This window comes from Pempheris klunzingeri, chromosome 19 (assembly GCF_042242105.1).
Source record: "Pempheris klunzingeri isolate RE-2024b chromosome 19, fPemKlu1.hap1, whole genome shotgun sequence".
Taxonomy (NCBI): Eukaryota; Metazoa; Chordata; class Actinopteri; order Acropomatiformes; family Pempheridae; genus Pempheris; species Pempheris klunzingeri.
In genome coordinates this window covers 18,353,057-18,374,873 of record NC_092030.1, presented here as the reverse complement: position 1 = coordinate 18,374,873, position 21,817 = coordinate 18,353,057, and the positions used below count along the sequence as shown (strand labels likewise).

General features: G+C 40.4%; 3 protein-coding genes across 4 annotated transcripts; 1 reads left to right on the top strand and 2 right to left on the bottom strand.

Annotated features, from left to right (window-relative positions):
- Positions 1–4,725: 4,725 nt before the first annotated feature.
- foxd1 (forkhead box D1) lies at positions 4,726–5,850 on the bottom strand. Its single transcript, XM_070850885.1, has one exon. It carries the CDS (start codon positions 5,848–5,850, stop codon positions 4,798–4,800), a length of 1,053 nt encoding a protein of 350 aa, XP_070706986.1. The 3' UTR covers positions 4,726–4,797.
- A 4,717-nt stretch (positions 5,851–10,567) lies between these two features.
- Positions 10,568–14,807, top strand: btf3 (basic transcription factor 3). 2 transcript variants are annotated; one of them, XM_070850762.1, is made up of 6 exons: positions 10,568–10,683; positions 12,131–12,199; positions 12,700–12,813; positions 12,939–13,140; positions 13,298–13,354; positions 14,277–14,807. In XM_070850762.1, the coding sequence occupies exons 2-6, from the start codon at positions 12,131–12,133 to the stop codon at positions 14,321–14,323; spliced, it is 489 nt and encodes a 162-aa protein (XP_070706863.1). In that variant the 5' UTR covers positions 10,568–10,683; the 3' UTR covers positions 14,324–14,807. The 2 variants fall into 2 exon arrangements, with proteins under 2 accessions (XP_070706863.1, XP_070706864.1); XM_070850763.1 differs by having other exon boundaries at positions 10,572–10,620.
- A 278-nt stretch (positions 14,808–15,085) lies between these two features.
- ankra2 (ankyrin repeat, family A (RFXANK-like), 2) lies at positions 15,086–20,929 on the bottom strand. Its single transcript, XM_070850364.1, has 9 exons — positions 20,841–20,929; positions 20,245–20,582; positions 19,441–19,599; positions 19,286–19,351; positions 17,883–17,980; positions 17,642–17,767; positions 17,373–17,439; positions 17,140–17,220; positions 15,086–16,131 (listed from the first exon to the last, which is right to left on the bottom strand). Exons 2-9 carry the CDS (start codon positions 20,525–20,527, stop codon positions 16,076–16,078), a joined length of 936 nt encoding a protein of 311 aa, XP_070706465.1. The 5' UTR covers positions 20,528–20,582; positions 20,841–20,929; the 3' UTR covers positions 15,086–16,075.
- Between the last annotated feature and the right edge of the window lie 888 nt (positions 20,930–21,817).

Here is a 21,817-nt window from a genome sequence, read left to right as displayed (position 1 = left end):
AGAGAGAGATGTAATGGGTCAGAAAAAGAAAGAGCAAAAGATGGCGTTACAAAAGGGGAAAAGCAGAATCTATCCCAAAGCCACTCTTGTGTAGCAGGTCCTTGCAATTCTGAGCAGCCTCTAATTAGGGTAGTATTCAGGGGTGGCATTAGTTCCCAAACTTTTTAATGGGGTGGAAAGCGGAGCTCCTTTTAGAGAGAGGGGATAAGTGTAGCGACTGTTCCATACACTGAATAGCAGATGGAGGGATTCTGCGCCTCCCTGGGAGGTATTCACTCTCTTTTAACTCCTTTTTTATATTATTCCTTGTTCTCAACCCTTTTACAATTGCTCTCTTTTTTTCCTCATATTTCCCCTTTGTTTTCTCTGCATTTCACACCAACAGATGTTATAAGGTTTAGGAATATTACTGTTGCTTCTTTAAATAATCCTGATCCAAGACTTTTAGCATTCTGCACCCGCAAAAAGCTAAATAAAGATGCATAGGATTAACTTAGAACTTTACTTCATTTTATTCTATTTATTGTGGATAACACACTCCTGAACAATAGAAGTTTAGTTTTAATTTAGTTTAAAGTAAATGATAAAGTACCAGATAGTCTATATTTGAAACATGGTTTTTAATTTGCTTTATTCCCCTTTATATTCTACTGATGTTTGAATTTAATAAGTTGTAAAACTAAAAAAAACTTTAAAATATATAAAATATGTATTTGCTTTTCTGTTTTTATGAGGAAAAAGTTATTGAATTAGTTACCATGAGTTGTGCAATAGATTAAGATTATTATGACAAAAGCGTTAAAAATACTGAGAAGTTAGGCCTACTATTAACATTTATTAAAAAACAATAAAAAAAAAAAATTGAGATCACTGAGGTTACCCCTCATGCACCTGGGGTTGTAAATAATTGAAAATTTTATAGAGGCATTACGAGGCCAAGAAGCACAACACTTTTATTATGTTTTTTTGTGAGACAAAATAAATTAAGCTCCATTATCGTACAGGCCAACATGCATTTATTATTTCTTAGTGAAGGTTTTAAAAAGTGTAGTTGTTGACGTTTGTATACCATAATGTTAGTAGGCTTCATTACCTTCAGATATTTGTAGTTGGAGGAAAAAAAACAAATATTATCACAAAATCCTAAATTTCACAGCATGAAGTCATAAATAAGTGGAAGTGCTGTGTAGAAATAATGGCTCATTAAAACAACAGAATGATGGATATTAATATAACTTATAGCTACAAAAAAAAGCCTGCATAGAGATGAATAAAATAACATTTGTGTATTATTTGTGCCCATTGTATTTTGTAGCTGAACATATTTTAAGGCAGGAAACATTCATAAATCCCCTTTTTCCATATATCCGCTCTTTACTGTTTGAATCCAAGTCCAACCGGTGCAGCTAGCAAGTTTATTCCCAGCAGTTGTTGCCAGTTTTCTGACTTTACAACAAAGTGCTGTCAAGTGATGACACAGGCTGATGAGGTCAGTGTGAGACTTTATTCAGTAGGGCCTTAAAGGTGTCCAGAGGCGGCCCAAATGACTTGTTCACTGGCCCTAAGTTTCTCATTAAAGTCCCCAAAATCTTCATAACTTCCTTTGAATTATAGATTATTGTTGAGCCCTGAATTCACCAACACATTTAGCCAAAGCCCAGTGTCTTTTATGGGCTGAGTGTTGTGCTTTATCCCTTCTCCTCATGACCTGTGACCCAGCAGGATAAACTGCTAACTGAGCTTCAGTCATGCTCAAGGAGGCTGATGCCCACATGATCCATGACATTTCATGAAAAGCCCCTTTTTTCCACTGCAGGTCTACCTACCTAACATCCTGCTGTTGTTAGTGCGACCCACGACACAACACACTTACTAAACCCAATTCTGAGTTACTTGACCACGATTACAGACATTCACATATGAACTTTAGAGAGTTAACTCTCTGTACTTGCTGAATTTAGGAAAAACCGATACCTTAAACATTTTAAATTCTCCTGATGACTTTCTCAATTCTTCATTTTAAATATTAGGCAATATATATTAAGGTCAGTCTGATTAATTATTATTATTTATTTCAGAGTGATTTGTACATTTGAATATGTTTCTGTGTGTATGAATCATAATAATAATAATTGTTGCCTATTGAATTAATAGAGCCGAGTTTTTTTTTTCTTTGAATGAAAATCTGAAAACTATTTTGGTAAAACGTGGTTCTTTTAAGTTCAAACACGGAGGAGCTGTCAGAGGAACATTTTTACCCAAAGATGTAAAACAGATTTATGTTGTTTGTTCCGCTGGTTATCATGCAGGTCAAAGGCAGCAGCACCCAGAAATATGGTTTTAACCTACAACCCCGAGGATTAGTCACACTACATTAAACTAGTGCAAAGATAGATAGATAGATAGATAGATAGATAGATAATAGATAGAGTCATGTTTATTCTATCTTTCCATTGCCTCTTTTTTTAACTTGGAGGTTTTGAGTTACATTATTTCCTGTACAGGAGGTCAAAAGGCGGTGCAGAGTTTACTTAGTTGGTTGAATGCCTGGTATGAAGGCAGTGTTTCCAAATGAAGCAATGCACACATAACAACGCCCCAATTATTAGCAGCTAGTATTTCCCAAATAAGCTGATACCAGAGCAATTGCGCAGAGACAATCTAAAAACTGCTCCACTGGAAGCCCTGTATCACAGTATCACAGGCCGCACACACACCATCCCTGTTATAGGGAGATAACTGCATATTTCAGATTCGAGGATCGTAATATTGACTATTGAATAGAACCCATCCAGTAGGTAAGACACGCTCTTGGTGCATCACACTGCATGAAATCACTATTCTCTATTATAGGACTCTTATTTTGATAGTGCAGCGCCTGTGAGTTATCATAATTCGCCTTATTGCATGAAGTATTGTCGCCTTTTCCCTGTTTAACCTTCTCTATTTGTAAACAAGTCCATACAGTACAACTGACCTCCTTCCCTGCTGCTGCTGAGTGTGTGTGTGTGTGTGTGTGTGTGTGTGTGTGTGTGTGTGCCTGTCTGTCTCGCATTGCGTGTTACATCATCACGCAATAGCTGTCCTCCCGTGGCCTAGTGAACTGGCTCTAAGCGCTGCACCGATTTAGCCATCTTTACTACGCACACGCTGCTTTGAGTCAGGGGAGGCAGACACACGCAGTGGACGGGCGCTCACATCCAGTCACGGAAGCAGCGGGGCTGTACAGTAGAGGCCACGTCGCCTACAGAGCTCATGAAAAATGAAAAAAGGAAGAGGTCTGACTCATGCAGCATCACGGTAATACAGGTGTTGCAGGACCTGAGATTCTGCACCTGCCTCGGACTGAGATGTGTTTTGGGAATGAATCACGTTTAAGTCATCCACTTTCTTTACTGTGGCTGCTGAATTGTCTGCAAAAGTCTACGTTCTCCTAAATATGGTGCACTATTTGGCGTTTTGTGCCACATTACAAGTGGCATGTTCTTTCCTATGCGAGGTAAAAATAAAAGAGAGTAAACACTAAAGAGGCTGAGAGGATGATGAAGGTCTTAACCTCCTCCAAATCTCTGTCCACGAACCCTGGAGACCCCGTGGGCACACCGGGCCGAGACTCCGGGAGCAACATTTCATTTTCTCTGGCGAAAACTGTGTCAAATGAGAGCAGATAATGAAATATCGGGCGAGGAGGGGTTTCTCAAGAGCTGGCCGGCTGTCGACATCAGCACCGGTGTAATCACCGACCTGAAGCAGGCAAAATGCACCCCTGTCTCACCCCGCTGACACCTCCCTGTCCGCTCACCGTAATTACGAGGATGAGTGTGTGAGAGAGGTCAGGTGGACACGCAGGCCTCGTGTGCGCATGTGTACAGTGCTGTTATTGGAGAGTATGCAACATCTGAACCAACTTATCTATACATTTCATTTGTTGTAGGCTCGTGGCATAAGCTTTCTGACAGTAAAAACACCCTTGACCTCCATTCAAAGCCATACAGTTGTTGTTTTATGGCCTATTTTGGATTGTTGTCAGTGTATAAGCTGCTTAATCTGCACAAATGCAATGCACACTTCCACCTTAAGGCTTTCGGCGACATTATGTACCCTAATTTCCTCCTCAGTATAAAGCCTGGGTTAGCAGTATAGGCCCAGGAGGCACAACGTCATTTAATAAATTTATTTCCAAACAAATTACCTTTTTTTTTTTTTTTTTGCAAAACGAAATTTATTCTTGTTGAAAAACAAACTGTGTAAAAATATCACACTTCAGTTACACAATGCTTGCCAAAAATGTACAATGTTTTTATTACTGAAATAAACACACACTGCATAATTATTATAAATGTATGACTTTGCTCTCTGTGTTTTTTTTTTTAATACAAAGTTCAAATCAAAACCGTAAAAATGTTTTGATTTGCCAAACTAATAAAAATAACAAACATGGATGTGTTTGACACAAATACATTACTCGCCTATTTTAAACATGTGATCATTTATAACCTGTCCATTTAAGTCGTTATCCTGAGACGCCCTAAACAGTGACTGAATTACTTCATGGAAAATACAAAGAAGTTCGTGGTCAAAAGTCTGATTCACACAGAAAAGAATTAACATAAATATATCTTTTTTTTTTTAAACAGCATGAATATAGGCACAAATAGTGTTGTTCATGTCCATCATTCAGCTGCGTGCTATCAAATAAACATACAAAAATAATCCTACCTTCAAAGAGGGGCGTTTTTTGTTTTTGTTGCTGTTTCTTTTTTTTAAAGTTTCTTGAAAAGTTTGTTGTTAAGACATTTAACAGCCGCTAGAGCCGCTGACAACTCTGTTCGGGAAGTTTTCAACCGGGTGTAAAACAGCTCCGGGGTGGGCGGCCGGCGGCTGGGCGGCCGCTGGAGGCCCCAAAGAGGACGGTAAGACCGGGATAACGACCGGAGAAGTCCTGGAGGGGCTCAGTGACCCCCCGATGATACTTTCTATGGAGAAGGGAGAACGCTGCACCGGAGAGCTGGACTTCTGCACCGGGGCTGCAGCCTGCACGCCGGCTGAGCCCAGACTGGAGCTGAGCTGGGGATAAAACCTACTCCTGGCTAAGTCCGTGGTGGTGGGCATCAGGGACGGTGCGGGGATAATGGTTCCCGTGTGTGAATGCGAATGCCTGGAGTGCTGCTGTTGCTGCTGCTGCTGCTGGAAAGCAAAAAGTGCAGAGTGTGTGTGGTAGGACTGGAGCTGGATGCCGTATCCTCCGCAGCCGTACGGTCCGTAGCCATACGCAGCGGCGGCGGGGATGAAGCTGTTGTGTTCCCGCAGCAGGTCCTGCGCCTGCTGCCGCTTGAAGCGTTTCCTCCGCCTCAGAAAGCTCCCGTTGTCAAACATATCAGCCGACTCCGGGTCCAGGGTCCAGTAGTTGCCCTTCCCAGGGTTCCCGGGCTCCCTCGGTATCTTCACGAAGCAGTCATTGAGGGACAAGTTGTGCCTGATGGAGTTCTGCCAGGCCGGGAACTTCTCCCTGTAGTACGGGAAGCGGTTGCTGATGAAGTCGCAGATCTCGCTGAGAGTGAGCCTCTTTTTGGGACTCTGCAGGATGGCCATGGTGATTAAGGCGATGTAGGAGTAAGGGGGCTTCACCAGGGTGTTCTTGCCCGTCGGCTTGTAGGTATCCCTTGATGAGGTGGAGCTGTCCAGGCACGGAGGAGGGGAGCCGTCCAGGAGGATGCCGTCGTGCATCTGTGCCACCTCGTCCACGTAGGAGCGCGTCTGGTTGTCCCCATCCTCCCCCTCGCCGACCACGTCTATGTCGGTCTCTTCCGAAAGGATGGAGGCATCCGACATCTCTGAGCTCAGAGTCATGGCTCACACACGGCTGAGCCCTCCGACGCCAGATGAGGAAGACGATGAGATGCACAAGCGGTCCTGCCCTCCCTCTTCAAAAACTCATATGAGGAGGGGGAGAGGAGAGGAGCACGTGTCGCCTTCGGTCAGAGATGTCCCCCTCTTTTCTCGCTACTTCCATATGTTTTCAGGGTTTGTTTTTTTTTTTTAATCGCCGGCTGACGAACAGTCCCGTCGATGCCAGGCTGAGAAATGAGCCGGGAAACCTGCAAAAGGTCCAAACCTGAATCACAGAAGGGGCGGATCTTGTCTGCTTATTTATACCACCGCCCTGGTCACATGGTGAGGAAACGTCACCGAGACAAATGAAAAGAGAGAGAAAAAATTAAATAACAGAAAAGGGTCTTTGAAAATTAACTGTGAGAGTTTTTTTTCTCTAAAGTTTGGTGTGGCCGACATCCTTTCTAGTGGTCACTCATGGAGGCCTGCAGTCTGCAGTAATCTGAAGCTTTTATTCCACAACAATCTTCTGCGCAAAAAATAGATGCTGGGGGATAAAAAGGATCTTTAAGAAAGTCTAACTGCTGGTGTGGCCATTGCTGAGATCGAAGCTTAAATTTTATTAAGGATTTTTACTGTTGTGAAGCATTAACGGAGCACGTGCACAGCTTCATTTTTAAGATGCAAAAATAACACCTTAAAACACACGGATTAAAAAATATAGGAGAAGGGCTATTAAATAACTTGTTGCAAAAATATCTAATTCAAAGACCTGTGATATTGACTGTGAACGCCTTCTGCAGTAGTGCCGGAGACTGGTGCACCATATCCAGGCAGCTCAGTTTGCGTGATCCGGTAGTTATCTAGATTATCCGCGAGCCATTTGTAATGGAAAAGAGTCAGCTGTTAACTCGAATCAGTCACGGGTCACGCAGAGCATGCAAGCCCCAGATATAAGGCCTCTGCCGTGCGTCTGGAGCATGGTGTGTGTGTGTGTGTGTGTGTGTGTGTGTGTGTGTGTGGACATTTCTATTAATTTTATGGAGATGAGAGGAGAGAGGATGAGAGAATTCATGGTGTCTTTGTGTTTTTCAAAAAAAAAAAAAAAAAAAAGTAAATCTCAACGGTTTTACAGGCTAATTATAAAAGAAAATGTGTCAATGTTCAGTTACGCAGAATGTGTGTAGGCCTGTTAACAATCATGATGAAGGGCTATATAATATACCCACCCTCATTATCTAGATAGTATAGACCCTCATAAAACATCTGAAGTTCAGGTTTTACAGATGAGTAAATCAAGATGAGTAAGAGTGAGGTCATAAAGTACGAATATAGATTATTTTTTTATTATGATGTTATTCTGAACGACCATCTTTGCCTTCAGATGTTACTGATGTAGTGGGCTGAAAATGACTTTTCTAAAATGTTTCAATTTTTTCTCAGTGAAAACCAGCAGAGATGTTACTTAATTTTTGAGAAAAGCAATTTAAACAAAGGGAGCACATTTGGCGAAATATCACTCTGCTGAGTTAAAGCGAACTATTAAAGAAAAAAACAACTTCCCCAAACTTATGTGCGGTCACTTTTTCTCTTCTAGAAAAAAGACCCTATCAGCTACTTTTCGTGAATGCAGTTGGCCTAAAAACACGTTTGGACCTCTAATAAGAATCTACATGTAATCTTGACTTGCAGTTATTATATTCAGGTGCTGTGTGGCCCCTCAGTAACTTTTCAGAGGTTCCCATCTGATTAGTGCCATCTAGCGGTGAACTTGTCTCACAATTCAAACACTTCCGGACAATAAAAGAAAAAGTCTTGTAGCTGTAGGTGTCTCAAGCAGAAATTCAGAACAAAAAAATCCTTAAATCACCCACTTTTAGCATAATGTTTGGTGTGAAGTATAGACTTTAGCCCACCAATCATAAAGCTTTAAATCACATCCTACAAGTCACCATAAATAATTATTTTATTTTCTGCCTCATTAGCGTCACTGAGGAGGTTCCGAGGGCAAAAATACAAACAATATTTTCTATAATTTCTGATTATGCTGATTATTTTTTTTGCCTTAATTATAACACATACCAGCCATATTTTATTTTTTTTTATTATTCACCATATCGGCCACTTTACAGGTATAATAAACTTTATATACTTAGTACTGATTTTTAATTTATGGACAAAATATAATCCGATAGATTTAAAAAAAAAAAAAAAAAGTTAGACGCAGTTGCCACTGGCTTTGAATGAATGATTTTTTTTTTTAAAGTGCATGCATCACTGTTCATAAATGTCGACAATGTTGTTGCAACAAACAGGCCTGAGAAAACGTTGCTTTCATCGAATAGTTTTACCTAATTGTATACCAATGGCCTCACTGATATCATCCCAATAATCAATAACCAGCTCGTATGGATTGTGCTCTTTATAAAGAAAAAAAAAAAGAAAGAAGTTAGACGCCACCAAGGCTTCCTCTTATCTTATTCCTCTCAACTTTATTATGATAAACGACCCATTAACAATTGCAGCATTTAGTTTTATACCTTAATCTGCCTACGTTATGACCAGATTGCACTTTGAATTAGTTTAATTGTCGATTAAGTTATTACAACTTTACAGAATCTGTTCAAACTTAAAACAAAGTGTATTTCAGTCTAATGAAGAGACGACTGCAGAGCCAAAATCCGATTAGATTTAAGCACGAACTGTTGTTCAGCTGTACGTGACTGACACTGTCAGAAGAAGAAGAAAACACTATTAAAAAATATGAACGCGCACCAGGAGATCTTTTCCCCCTTCTTTTGGAGCTGACACTTCCAACAGCAGCCACTCGCATGTGTGGTAAACCACCTCTAAAGTGTTTCTAAATTCCCCCTCCGCGATCCGAGGGTGTTTCCGTGCCACGGGGTACCAAGAAAGCACTTAGCTGTTTAAACGCAATCCCTGCCTGCCTGCCTGCCTCCTGCTCTGACAAAACCCCTGAGTGTCACCAAAACGGTCCGTCTGAGAGAGGGTCTGCGGGGCATGTGATTAATGTGTATCACATGCAGAAGAGGCGAGACAAAGCACCTACAAAAGATACTGTGCGTGCGTGGAGTGGACTGGAGAGAAGAAAATGAGCCATGAAGAAGATCACATGCACCCAGATTTAAATAGAATATAATAGCTTGAATAGAAGTTCAAATATTTTGTCTATTGCATTGAACCCTCAGTGGGAATATTTACATAAAAAGGCCAATGTGTGCTTGGAGAGAATAAATGCCAAACTTTTTGGTTTTTTTTTGACAGAGGTCTGGTCTCTAACATATCCAAAATATGGGTCTGTGAAGCTTTATCTGCCTGTTATTGTTTCTCAGAGTGAAATATTCAGCTTAAGTTTAGTGCAATCAATCGTTCAAGCCTCTTTTCAAGTCTTTCCTGACAAATTCAGCAAACCAAACTCTCAAGTTTGATAAGTTTTCACCCTTTTTTAACCCCAGCTAGGTAGAGAAAGGGACTATATTTCATTGCGCCTTCCTTTAGAGGCATCATTTAATTCACTTGTCTGCAAGGGGGAATTATCAGACACTTATTTAGAGCCAAAGACAAGAGCACATTATCCAAAGTCCTCAAAAAGTCTCTTAAAGTCCCTGACACAGTCTGTGATCAGTAGGGGAGGGACAGCATGTGATTATCATGGGGTGCATGACAGGAAAAGGGGGCTAATGCATGAGCTGATAATTGTTATTCTATCATTTACTGCAAATTATTGCTTTTTCAAAAACTAAATCCAAGACAAAAAATCTGGCTTGTAAGAGCAGTACTGTGGTAATTTATTTCAAAGTTTGTTTGCTTTGTACAGAATGTGTTCAAGGCATATATGTGTCTCATTTTAATTAATCAAACACCCAAATGTAAAAGTTGTTTTACAACTTGCTTTGTGCCATTAACAAACTCTTTTTTAGTCTTACTTTTCTGTAACAACCTGAAAACCTAAGAGACAAATTTTCCAACACCTCATCACGTGTATACACCTTGTTTATCATTAGGATATGTATCCCAGGGACCCAGTATATTCTGTATATCTACATTGTCTTGATATAAAGTCATAATTCTTTGTATTGGAGTAGCAATGCTTCAGCCATTCAAAAAGGCCCTAATTTTCTGGCCAATCAGAGTGGTTCTTACTTTCAGCCATTCAGACTGGTTCTTTCTGTGAGCCAATCAGAGTAATTTTCTCTTTTGCCCAATAAGAAAGCCCCTTTCAAAAAATCTGAGTGCTTCTTTTTACGGCCAATCAGAAAGCACCTGACTTTCAGCCAATCAGAGTGAGTTTCTGTTTTGCCCAATCAAAGGCCCTCTTTCTTTCAACCAATCAGACTGGTTGTTTCTTTCCGCCAATCAGAATGCTTCTTTCATTCAGTCAATCAGATTGCTTGTTTTTCTCAGCCAGTCAGACAGCCCCTTACTTTCAGTCAATCAGAGAGATTCTTTCTTCTGGTCAATTAGACAGCCCCTTACTTTCAGCCAATCACAAAGCCCCTTCCTTTGAAGCACTTTCATGCAAACAAGCGTTAAATATTGTAAGTGTGTTCAATGTGCGGCATCCAACACTCAAACTGTACTAACGTCAACCTTTTATTCTTACATTTTATTGATAAAGATTGTTCTAAGTGATGAAAGTGTTGCCTGCGAAGCGAAACTCAGGGAAAGAAAGACCCAAAAACAAATTGCACTTTTTGCCATACGTCACTTCCTCCTTCCTCTCGCGCTTCCATTTTGCTCCCGCATGTGTCTGCTGTTAGTGTACAGGTCAGTGAGGAGCTTTAAATACCTACTTCCCTGCACCGTTTCCCCCCGATCCGACGGCAAGAGGTAAACGAAAGCCTTTTCTGACTGAGTGGCTGAAATCCGCCGGGGTTTGACGCTACTTGCGCTTGTGTGTGGCTGTGAGTGACAGGCCGTCCACTCCACTGTCTCCCAGTTAGCTAGGAAGCTAGCTAAAGTTAGCCTACAAGTTCGTGCGGTAAAGCTAGAACCACTCCTTGTTTCAGGACAACGGCCTCCTGAATTAACCCTACTTTAGCTCAAACACGCCTGACGTTATCTGGTTTATTTTACGTGGCCCTATACAGCCTTTTGCTACTTGGTTGTCTTCGCCTGTTGTCCACAGTACAGAATGAGGTGAAGCATTAGCTTGCGGTAGCTAGCTGCTAACCAGTTAGCACATTTGACTGTGACACAGTTTCTTACTAGATTTTTTATCAAAGCTTTGAATATGGTGTCACCGCCCCGAGCAGCCCTGCCCTCTGCCTGTGTGTGTTTACATGTGTGTGTCGTTGAAGTGGAGTTCATCACCTGTATACACCTTGTTTATCATTAGGGTGTGTTGTCTACAGTGTCTCGATATAAAGGAGCAATGCTCTGTATTGAAGCAGTGATGTTCTACTGTAGGTTGTGAGGCCCGATGAAAAATACAAACAATACAAGGTGTTCTGTGGGATTCATCTTTATTAAGAATACTACAGTTGTCCGTTTGTCACATTGCAGCCGCGCCAGGCGTGTCTCCAAAGCTGGTGTTGTCAGAGGGAGGGATCTGGCACGTTTAGTCAAGATAAAGCTCCAGAGAAAAGGCCACAAGTCAGACTGTGTCACCTTCTGTTATCCCTTACACACCATTCGTCTTCTTGTGGGTTTGATTTCCAACAATATAGGTTGTGTTTGCAGTATACAGTGAGATCAGCCTTATGTCAGACAAAAGCTTAAGAGGCACTTTGCAAACAGTGGGCTAGTCTAAGAGCTGCATGGCTTTCAGGGGAACACCTGAGCTCAGCACAGTCTATCTAGATCTGATTCTCTGTGGAAACCCTGAAGGTTCATCTCATTCAGTCAGACTGTGAAGTCAAAAATAACAGACAGTAGCATTTTATTCTAGGATATTAATCTTTGAATTAAGAAATTAAATGTGGTCTCTCTTCATTCCCTAGTTGTTGTTACTTGGTGTCAGAAAACACCAAGTTTTTTAAATTTGTTGGTACAGATGTTTGTTTCGGTGTTCAGTCTGGCAGTTGGTGGTGCCTTGGTGACTGCTTTGTGCTTGATTTTCAGTTTTTCTGTCTCGACCGTGTTAAGTTCAGCCATTTCTATTCATGCCATCATTAGTTTGTAGTGTTTGTGAGATATATAACATTGCAGTATTGCATGAGTTGATAGCTAAGTATCCAAAATGTATTAAAGTATTTTTGAACCCCTGAGGCTGTCGGTATGAAGATCAGCTGAACTTGTGACACTAATATAATCTTTTCTTATCTTGATTTTTCAGATGAAAGAATCAATTATGAATCAAGAAAAACTTGCTAAACTGCAGGCACAAGTCCGCATCGGCGGAAAGGTAATTGAATTTAAAATGAATTATCACAGGTTATATGAGAGTCAATTTTCTGCAAAGCACTTCTCTGCTATCTTTGAATGCTTGAAGACATGTTTAGTTTTCAGGATTTAGCACCAGGTTGTCAGAACTAATACAAATGGGGCCTTACTGACTACCCCAGCTAAGGAACTACTTCATGCTTTACTACCTTATAACAGAAAAGATGGATAGAAGAATCTGACTGAAAAGATATGGCCTGATGTTCTCTGTGTGTGAATGAGTATTTAGGTGCTAGATAATATGGTGACATACGGTTTCGATGGCAGACAATGCAGGTACATGAATCTTTAGCCCTGAACAACCTTTTAAAAGTAGTTCCTATGACAACTGGTGATATTATGTAGAGTTTGTATTGCCTAGCAGCAGTAAGAGAGAGTAGAGGTCTCAAAAGTCTCAAATCCAGCCCACAAGTTGTATTTGACACAGGTTTTACAACTATGTTTGTATGACTGTCCACATAGGGTAGTGCCCGCAGAAAGAAGAAGGTTGTACACAGAACAGCAACTGCAGATGACAAGAAGCTCCAGTTCTCCTTAAAGAAACTCGGTGTCAACAATATCTCTGGTATTGAAGAGGTAGGCATAAACTTTCACCTCATTTTTGTCCCACTGGGATTTCGTCGATTTCTCTGTGGTTTTGATCTGCTTCAGAACTGCGTGTTGTTTGGTCGGTAACAGTGTAAAACCTCGGTGTGTTCCAGGTCAACATGTTTACAAATCAAGGAACAGTCATCCACTTCAACAACCCCAAAGTGCAGGCCTCCCTGGCAGCCAACACCTTCACCATCACTGGCCACGCGGAGACCAAGCAGCTGACCGAGATGCTGCCGGGTATCCTGAACCAGCTGGGCGCCGACAGCCTGACGAGCCTCCGGAGACTTGCCGAGGCCCTGCCCAAACAGGGTCAGTAACTTCAACTCTAAAATGTGTTCGATAAAGTCAAAATGTAGCATTTATCACACATATAGGTACATCAGTCCTTTAGCCTTGAATTGTTTCTGTCCACTTGACCGTTCTAACTGCTCTTCAAGCTCCTCACTGATCTCCTCTCTTCTTACAGCCGCAGATGGAAAAGCGCCAATTGCAACAGTAGAAGAGGAAGATGACGACGTTCCAGGTGAGTGCCCAAACGTCTTATTTTGCAAGCACAGCAGTCTGTTCCACCATTCAAAACAAAAGATTATTTCAACATGACTCAAGTAGAGTTTGTTCGTCTTACATCAAACTCCTTTGCAATCTTATTTGGAAACACTTCTTCACACTTGTCCCATTATTGGGCAAGGATTTTTTTTTTCCCTCCTTCTCTCGGTGAAATAACTGTAGCAGGTTTGTTTTCTTTTGGCTTGTGAAAGGGGTCATATGAAGGGGATTCATCAATTACTTCAGATGATGGTGCAATGCAGGGTTTTGTGTTTGAATCTCATGTTCGTTGTTTATAAGATCTTAAGATCTAGTTTGCTTTTCTTTGTGAGCAAAATGGGCCAAACACATGAGGTTGCCATTACAATAATCTCGGCTTTTCCCAGCACTTCTCTCTCTCTGCAGACCTCGTTCCCCCCCAAACGTAACAAATGATTACACATGTATTCAGCAATAGGAGCAGTTGAGGCCTGATGGCACGGGGTTAACAGCCACCGCTATCATGTTGTTATTGGAGTTAAATTTCCTTTTTGTTCTCCCACTGAAGGAACATGTTTACTCAGACCTTTTTGAATTGTTTCCATTTTAACCCTCGACCCTTTGAGTCACAACTTGAAAAGGCAGATTTCTCACATTTCATGGAGTAATTGAAGTCATCATTTTTACAGCTGCTTTCAGTAGTTGAGGGCCTTGTATGTCAAGTGCATCGCTTTCTATATAGGAGCGGGGGAAAGATGAGCAAGGACTGCACTACAGCTATTATATTTCAGATAAATACGCTTTTCCTGAATTATGCTCTGGCACCTCTGGGAGTCATTTGTGCTGATGGACATAAGCCCCCCCCCCTACCCCCCCACCCCAACTCAGCCACTTTACCACTGAATCTTTTGTTGTTTCAGATCTGGTGGAGAATTTTGATGAAGCATCCAAGGATGAGGCGAACTAAAGGAAATTGGACTCCTTGGAGTGTCAAAAGCTGACAGAAGGATGTGAGGCACAATTTTTTTTCAGTCTATTTCAAGAGGTGGAAAGTTAATAGTTGACGTACCTGAGAAGATGGACCATCTGTCACCTTGACTGTGAGCAGTCTGTAATATGTGCAACACCAGAGAAAAGTACTTGTATACTGTTAAGTGAATTATTTTTGAGTAATTCTCTAGAATAGTACTCAAGTATTAAAAATCGGGGGTAGCAGTGTTGTAAGCGTGAGGTATTTTAGTACTCATTCCACCTCTTTTTCCACCAGACTCTCCAAATGCTTGTTGTGCTCTGTGGTTTGTATGTCCAGTTAAGAGTGAGAGCTTGTGAGTACAATGTGTTGTTTAAGGCTCCTGCTGTAGATCCGTTTCCTCCATGTCACCGAACCTTAATTCTCTGTGGCCTCGCTCAAACCACCATATCTGGAATAAACCTTTGCTACTGTCAAGAAATAGTCTTTTTGTTTTTGCCCTCAAGTGCAGTTTCCACAGCTGAAATGCAGGATAGTCCTTGAACAACTATTCATTGTATTATTGTAGTGCTCGGTTAAAGAAACATTTCACTGAAAAACCTAAACTAGATAAATTAAGGAAGAATATTGTTTGTTCTTACTGCTGGAATTGGGTTTCACTTAATGTGTAGAATTATAGAATTAAATGAAAATGACAGTTGCTAAATAAGTTTTTGGTGTCACAATGACTGGCTGAATGCACTTTAAAAAGATCTTTTAATTAAATAATTGATTCATTTCAGTGGTTATAAACAGTAGTTTGACCATTTTGACTTGCAGATAAATATTTGTACAGAATGATGTCTTATACTGAGGTCAATACAAGTTACATGTCTTTATCCAGCACTTACAGTATGACTGGTATAAAACACAAGCACCCTCATACAGTGGCAAACAACACCACAGTAACCTTGTGGAGCCTCTAAACGAGGTGTGAGGTCTTTTAACATTTACAACACATCAGTGAACATTGGGATCACGATACGGAGAAACAAAGCAGACTTACATCAATATGGTAATTTTAACACATTACAACACTGTCTAAATTATTCAAATAAATAAAGTCAGTACAGCCGACACGAACATCAACAAACAGCTTGGCAACGTCATAAAAGCACAGTGTGCCATGTGCATTCCTGCCTGCAACAACGCATTTTCAATCCACCACGACTCTGCAGAAGAGCTCAGTATGAAGACCACCAAACAAGAGGCAATGCAACATATCACATAAATAATTTTCTCAAAAACTGCTCCTTATGGTTAATAAGTTAGTTTCAAAAAAACACTTGCCATGACAGGAGAAGGATGGAAGAGCCAATGATGGCATGTAATGCAATATACGGTATTAAAAGATTCTGAACAAAACTTCCATGCTTAGTTCAAGCAAAAATCAATCCTTCACTGCACTGCACTGTACATTTGGCAGCGTACCACAGGTCGAGTGCAGTGCATGCTGGGTCATTGGCCATCAGTGTAACTCGATCAGATTTGCTACTCCACGTTCAATGTGAAAAAGTTCAAAGTCAAACAGTGTGAAATGGGTTTAAAATTGAAAATTCACACAGTACAAACCGTCACGAGCATCATGCCAGCGACACATTGACATGACGCAACGCTGCTGAAATGTCACTACGTGCAACCATGGCACAGCCTGGGCGTGCTACATGATTGTCCAGAGCCCAGCGTTGTCCCTTCAGTATTTGTCACAGTTCATTCTCTGATTCCCATCAGTAACTTCAGTAAGTGTGCCTCCATCACCTGTTGAACTGAAGAGAGAAACACGCAGCATTTTATTGAGCAGAATAGTTTGTCATTTCAAAGTGAACACTAACTAAAATATTCACTTCATTTGACGATAGTTCAAAAGGGGATTTGGCTGGAAAAGTGTTTTTTTCTGAACAGGCTTTTACTCTCCTGGAAGCAGCAGCACCGTCAACAGACAGAGCTTCTCACTTCTAGGTTCAATGGGAGGATGAAAGGTCATTCTAAGCAGTATTGTGACATTATTGATTGAGTAGAAAATAAAATACATTTATACTATCCAAATGTGTTTGCTTCCTTGTGAAATATTTTATTGGGCTTTTGTATGTTGAGACCACATTGAAACTCTCTAATGTTATTATATGCATTGCCATAATATTTGATATATATTAAACCTGAGAATCATAAAGTTTTCAGCAGTAAAATCTAAGCTAATTTGTGGCATTGAACAGTCTGACTCCTCTTAAACAAAAGGGAAGTATCTCAAATCCACCTACGGTTGTTATAAATTATTATAGTGCAGAAATTGATAGAATATAATTAAAGCAAAATCAGTGCTTAATGCTTGTTAAGCATGGGTTACATGTAATAATGTGCGTTTTTAAGTGATTCTGTTTCCTGTACAACCATGGTGATTTAACTCAATTTAACCCTTTATCGTAAGTGGGAGTTTAAAACGCCTTGCGTCACCATGGCTACATGACAGACCAGCAAGAAACCATATATGGTAACTTCATTGACCTTAATTTTCACCATAACATTACTTTTTTTTTTTTTTGAAAAACCCACAGAAGAAAAAAAGTCTTGTAATGACCACCAGTAATGGTCTAGGGTTGAAATTTTGAATTTCTAAATATTTCAATGAGTGCCCTATAAAGGGTTAAACAGAGGAAAATACTGTGAGAAATTACTATTGTCAGCTTAAAACAAACATCCCTTTCTCAGCCTGTGTCTACTTACATGTTTTTTGCCATTAAATACAGGTTCAGACTATGCATTTAATGTACACATACCATTCCGGTGGCCCATAGCCACGGCCATGTCCATTGCATTGAATCCAGAATCTGACTCAATGGTAGGATCAGCACCACTCTCTGGAAGACATACAAAACTTTACCATCACGCAGGTTTATGTAAGACATAACACAAAACATTTCCTATGCACACAAGAGAATTGAAAAAACAGCGATACAAATACATATTTTGTGACCACAGGTGCTACTTTCAGTAAAACATTTGTCCACACCTAACAAGATTTCCACACAGCGCACGTGGTTCCCATGGACAGCATACAGCAGAGGGGCTCCTCCGTTCTGAAACCCACGGGGAACAGGACAGGAACATCACAACAGGCCACACAGATTGATGCCTCCACAGGACTTTGTTTGATAGCAAGACCAAGATTAAACCAACTGCTCAACAGGGAGTGTAAGAGCTTCCCTATATTAGTTTTTCATTGTCATTTTTCACTGAACCCGTTCCAGTCAGCGTGTGATAAAAGCTTAGCATTCTTACCCAGTCATATTCATTGACATCCACACCACAATCAATGAGCATCTTCACAATATCTGTGTATCCTTTACTGCAGGCCAAGGACAATGCGCTTTCTCTCCCTTTGGCCAGGAGGTTGGGGTCTGCACCCTATAAAAAAGAAGAATATAGAAATAAAGACAACCGGTAAATAAATCAAGAGACCATGCTCTAATAGAATAAAGCCATGAGATCTGGATGATACACCAGGTTAAGTTTTCTGTACGTTTTGGAGCAGAAACTCGACAACAGCGATTTGTCCATGTGCAGCTGCCCACATCAGGGGAGTGAAGCCTTCCTCATCTTGGAGATTGATCACGGTCTCTATTAAAAGGACACATGAAAAGATAAAAAGACGACATCACTACATATACTTTCATCAGCATTCAACATCTCTTATCCTTTGCAGGATTTCTGCTAGCAGTGGGCGAGACACGCTGACAACTGTCTTATTTAAAACGCAATAAAGATACTACTTTTCTTAGTGTTTATTACTGTGTCTTCAAAATATTTTGTGTGGGTGTTTTGCATGTGATTCAAGTAAAACAGTAACGTCAAGATAATTGTAATGGCTAATTAAGTCTTTTTAATACCACAGTCTAATAAAATTTACGGCCAATTTTGCAATAAAAACACACATAAAATGTGAAAATATGGGCGCACCCTTCTGAATAAAAGCATCCCTGCTACAGGCTGAAATGAGGAAACATCATGGTAAAACGCTAATTTCATTGAGAGCCCTGTATTATTATTGTGGTTCTCTGTTTTATCATTTAAACATGGCTTTTAAATAAGGAGGTAAATGTCTCCTGTCTCCTTTGGCCTACAGACAGTCTGTCAGAATGAATCAAGTCCTCTTCCTCATGTAGATCAGACTGATGACCGCCCACTTAGTGCATCACATCTTTTGTCCAAATATTGGACAACTGTTTACCGGTAATGCTTCCTACACATTATTTAGTGTTCCTCATATTTATATTCTGAATGTGTAAAGGACTGTGCGATGCAAATCACCAGTTCAAACTGATGGGTGCAACGTCATGAACTATACTTGCTTTGCAATACTGGAGATTAAGGGCTGAATGGAAGCCCCAGGGAGAAAAAGTTATGGAGAAAGTAAACCAAGAAAAAGTAGAGAATCCACAGATTGGCTAACTAGACAGTCAGACACTGCAGCAGTCACAAGGAAACAAAATATGAATAACAAAAGACACATCAGCTCTGTGAGGAAGCCGCATACGTTACAGTTCAGTATAGCCAAACCATAACGGGATGACTTTTGAATTCTAGTCTGAACTGATTTCATCAAAGACTAAATGTTCAGGCATTTTGTTCTTGAAGTGAATTTTAGCCCTGGCGTACAACATTCAATAAATAAATATTTAAGACCTTCCCAAACAGAGTTTAAGACTGTTTAATACTTTGAAAGGCTTTTTATTAGTAAATGTGAATATAAGACTTTTTAAGGACCTGGAACCATCCTGTAATTAATTGTTTAATCAAGAAAAAAAAAATCAGCAGATTAATCTCTAATAAGAACAATTGTCGTGAAATGTTTTAGATCATTTCACCACTGCATGCCTACTATGATAAATCACACACGGTTGACAAACCAGATGGACTGCCTACCTTGTTCAATCCTGCTGGCCAGAAACACCATTTCACCCTGGGCTGCAAGCTGATGAATGGACAAAGCTGACGGGAGAAACATGCACATGCTGATTAACGTTCTGACTTCACGTGAGAAACAATTTAATCAAAGAAGTTAAAACGCTTGTACTTACAATGCACCAAAAGAGGTGTGGAAGAAACTTCGTTGCCACGGTGTTTGTTGGTGAGTGTGGTGGACTGTTTGATGGGGGAGAAATGTTTGGTGGTGGACGGCGTGTAAACATGACGTACTTGTATGCCCGGGGAAGGTGAGGTCTGGATATTGCACTCAGCTGAAAGAAACAGAAGAGAACATTTTGCATGTGAGTGAGCTCACATTAGTCACAGCCTCACACACCTGACATTATAACAAGATACCTGTACCCATAACAAGCTGGACCCATTTCTCCTTTAAGTAAAATTATGGGGGATATGAAACAGACTAAATGGACCACAAGGAACACATTTCTTATTTTTGAGATACTACCCTGACTGTCCAACATCTGAAACGTTAAATATATGTCACAGCATTAGTTTTCAAAGTTGTTTCATATAAACTTTTACATAAAATATGGTCAGGACAGGCTAACTGTAATCTAGGACCGTATTAGAATTGATAAATTGTTTGAAACGTACATTTTAATAACAAAAACATGCTATTTAAAATTAGCTATACGTGCAATTAGCTATAGGTTTTTAAATCAGGCAGACCAACATTTTGGAAATGGTGTCCCGGGAACACAAATCCACACTGGATCACATGACTGCACCAGGATGTTTAGTAGCTGTAACTTTTTGAGTGAAATTCAAGGATAGAGTTGTGCAGGGAGTATTTAAAAGGTCTGAAACACCTGTGTCACCGTGGGTTCTTATGGGTTAATATGCAAATGTCATGTCAAGTTACTATAATAGCAGAGACACATAAACTGGGTTCTTACCCTTGAATAAAACAGAAGCCACCTCCAGATCAGAGTTGACCTGGTCCTGGATGTTCTTGCTGTCCTCCTCGTTGAGCGACTTGACAAATCTTGAGCAAACATTCATGTCAAAGCGGTTGGGCAGGATGAACTTGATGCCCATGGCCACATTTTGGGTGCCCGTGTCATCTGCTGTCTGCTCAGTCTTGATGGCACCCAGATCCGGCATCACACAGATCCCGTCCATGTCCTCAGAAACAAGAGGACACGCTGCTGTCCCATCTGAGGCTGACATGCTGTCCATCCTCTGATCTCTCGCTGAGCCGTCACACTGAGCTTAAACTGAAGTCACTGCTCGCCTGAAATGCGGAGACAATTTACACTGAAATCACGAATCGGTACTCCAACGTTAACGTTACCTGTATAGAGTATTATATAGTGCTGCAGCGCCTATTGTTAAATACCGAACGAACGCTTGTTAGCTATCAGTTAGCATGCTAACTATTGTTATCGTAACCTTACGTTAGTCACATTAACTAACCGTGGCAAATAAATTGAACATGGTAACACGTGAATTTAAATAAACACACTTCTTTACATATAAAGACATTTCTTACTCGTTTAGGCATTGTTTTCCTTGAATGTCCTCATGCGGCCATCCTTCGTTTTTCGGTTCATCAGTGTTATGGTTCATGTACGCATGCGCAAGTTCACAACGGGGTGCAACCACTAATATCTTCCCCTTTTTTAGTTCCGGAACCTCTACATCTTGCTGCTGCTGGACAGATGTACTTATTTCATTAGGTTTGATGAAATATCTCATACACCCATTTGCTAAATGTAATATCTTGATGTCAAGTAAGGTGTGTAAACTATCAATTATCTAACACAGTACTTAATACCACCATGGCCTTGGACTATGTCGCTGGTCTGTCATCAAAACACTGATGTAAAACCACAGGTAAACGAAAAAAAAAAGTGATGAGAGCCGAAGTAATTCTGCAGACACAAATTTCTCAAAATGTTTTCATTTACAATGTTGTTTCCACTGAAATAGTATCCTGAGGGCAGAACTGAGGGCCATAATTCTTTAAGAAATACAGCAAGAAAATGTGTCATTGCTCAAATGCCACAATTATCACAAAAGTATATATTTACAAACCACTTGAACTCCTGAATAGGTTAAAGACAGTCAGTCACAGGTAAAATAACAGCCTTTAGTTATTTTTTTAGGGAAAGAGAGCTTACTGTAGACCATCACTAAGTACAGGGTTATGGAAGGCAATAAAGTGGCTGCACTGAATAAACTCCCTGTCCCTTAAGGGGATTACGTGTTCTCAGTTTACAGTTTTATGCTCACCTCACTGATCAACTTTGGGAGAGTACCTTTTAAATGTAATGTTTTAAAAGACCTTTAGTTAATGTTACATAAATAAATGATCTGGTCACTTGTTCAAGCTTAGATGCTGCTTTAAACGTCTTTAAAGACTGAAGAATTCACATGGTAAATTATAGTATTAATACATCACAAAAGAAAGTGCAGAAAAGCTGAATTTAATGGAAAGAACAAGCTCAATCTGCAAATCTTTTAAAG

Bases quoted from the DNA above. Each gene is read 5' to 3' on its own strand.
- ankra2 (XM_070850364.1), bottom strand. From the start codon at position 20,527: ATGGACAGCATGTCAGCCTCAGATGGGACAGCAGCGTGTCCTCTTGTT. The intron at 19,600-20,244 runs GTAAGAACCCAG...TGTTTCTTTCAG, and splicing joins GGCTTCTGTTTTATTCAAGG to CTGAGTGCAATATCCAGACC. The intron at 19,352-19,440 runs GTAAGTACAAGC...TTCTCCCGTCAG, and splicing joins CACACCTCTTTTGGTGCATT to CTTTGTCCATTCATCAGCTT.
- foxd1 (XM_070850885.1), bottom strand. From the start codon at position 5,850: ATGACTCTGAGCTCAGAGATGTCGGATGCCTCCATCCTTTCGGAAGAG.
- btf3 (XM_070850762.1), top strand. From the start codon at position 12,131: ATGAAAGAATCAATTATGAATCAAGAAAAACTTGCTAAACTGCAGGCA. The intron at 12,814-12,938 runs GTAGGCATAAAC...GGTGTGTTCCAG, and splicing joins ATATCTCTGGTATTGAAGAG to GTCAACATGTTTACAAATCA. The intron at 13,141-13,297 runs GTCAGTAACTTC...CTCTTCTTACAG, and splicing joins CGAGGCCCTGCCCAAACAGG to CCGCAGATGGAAAAGCGCCA.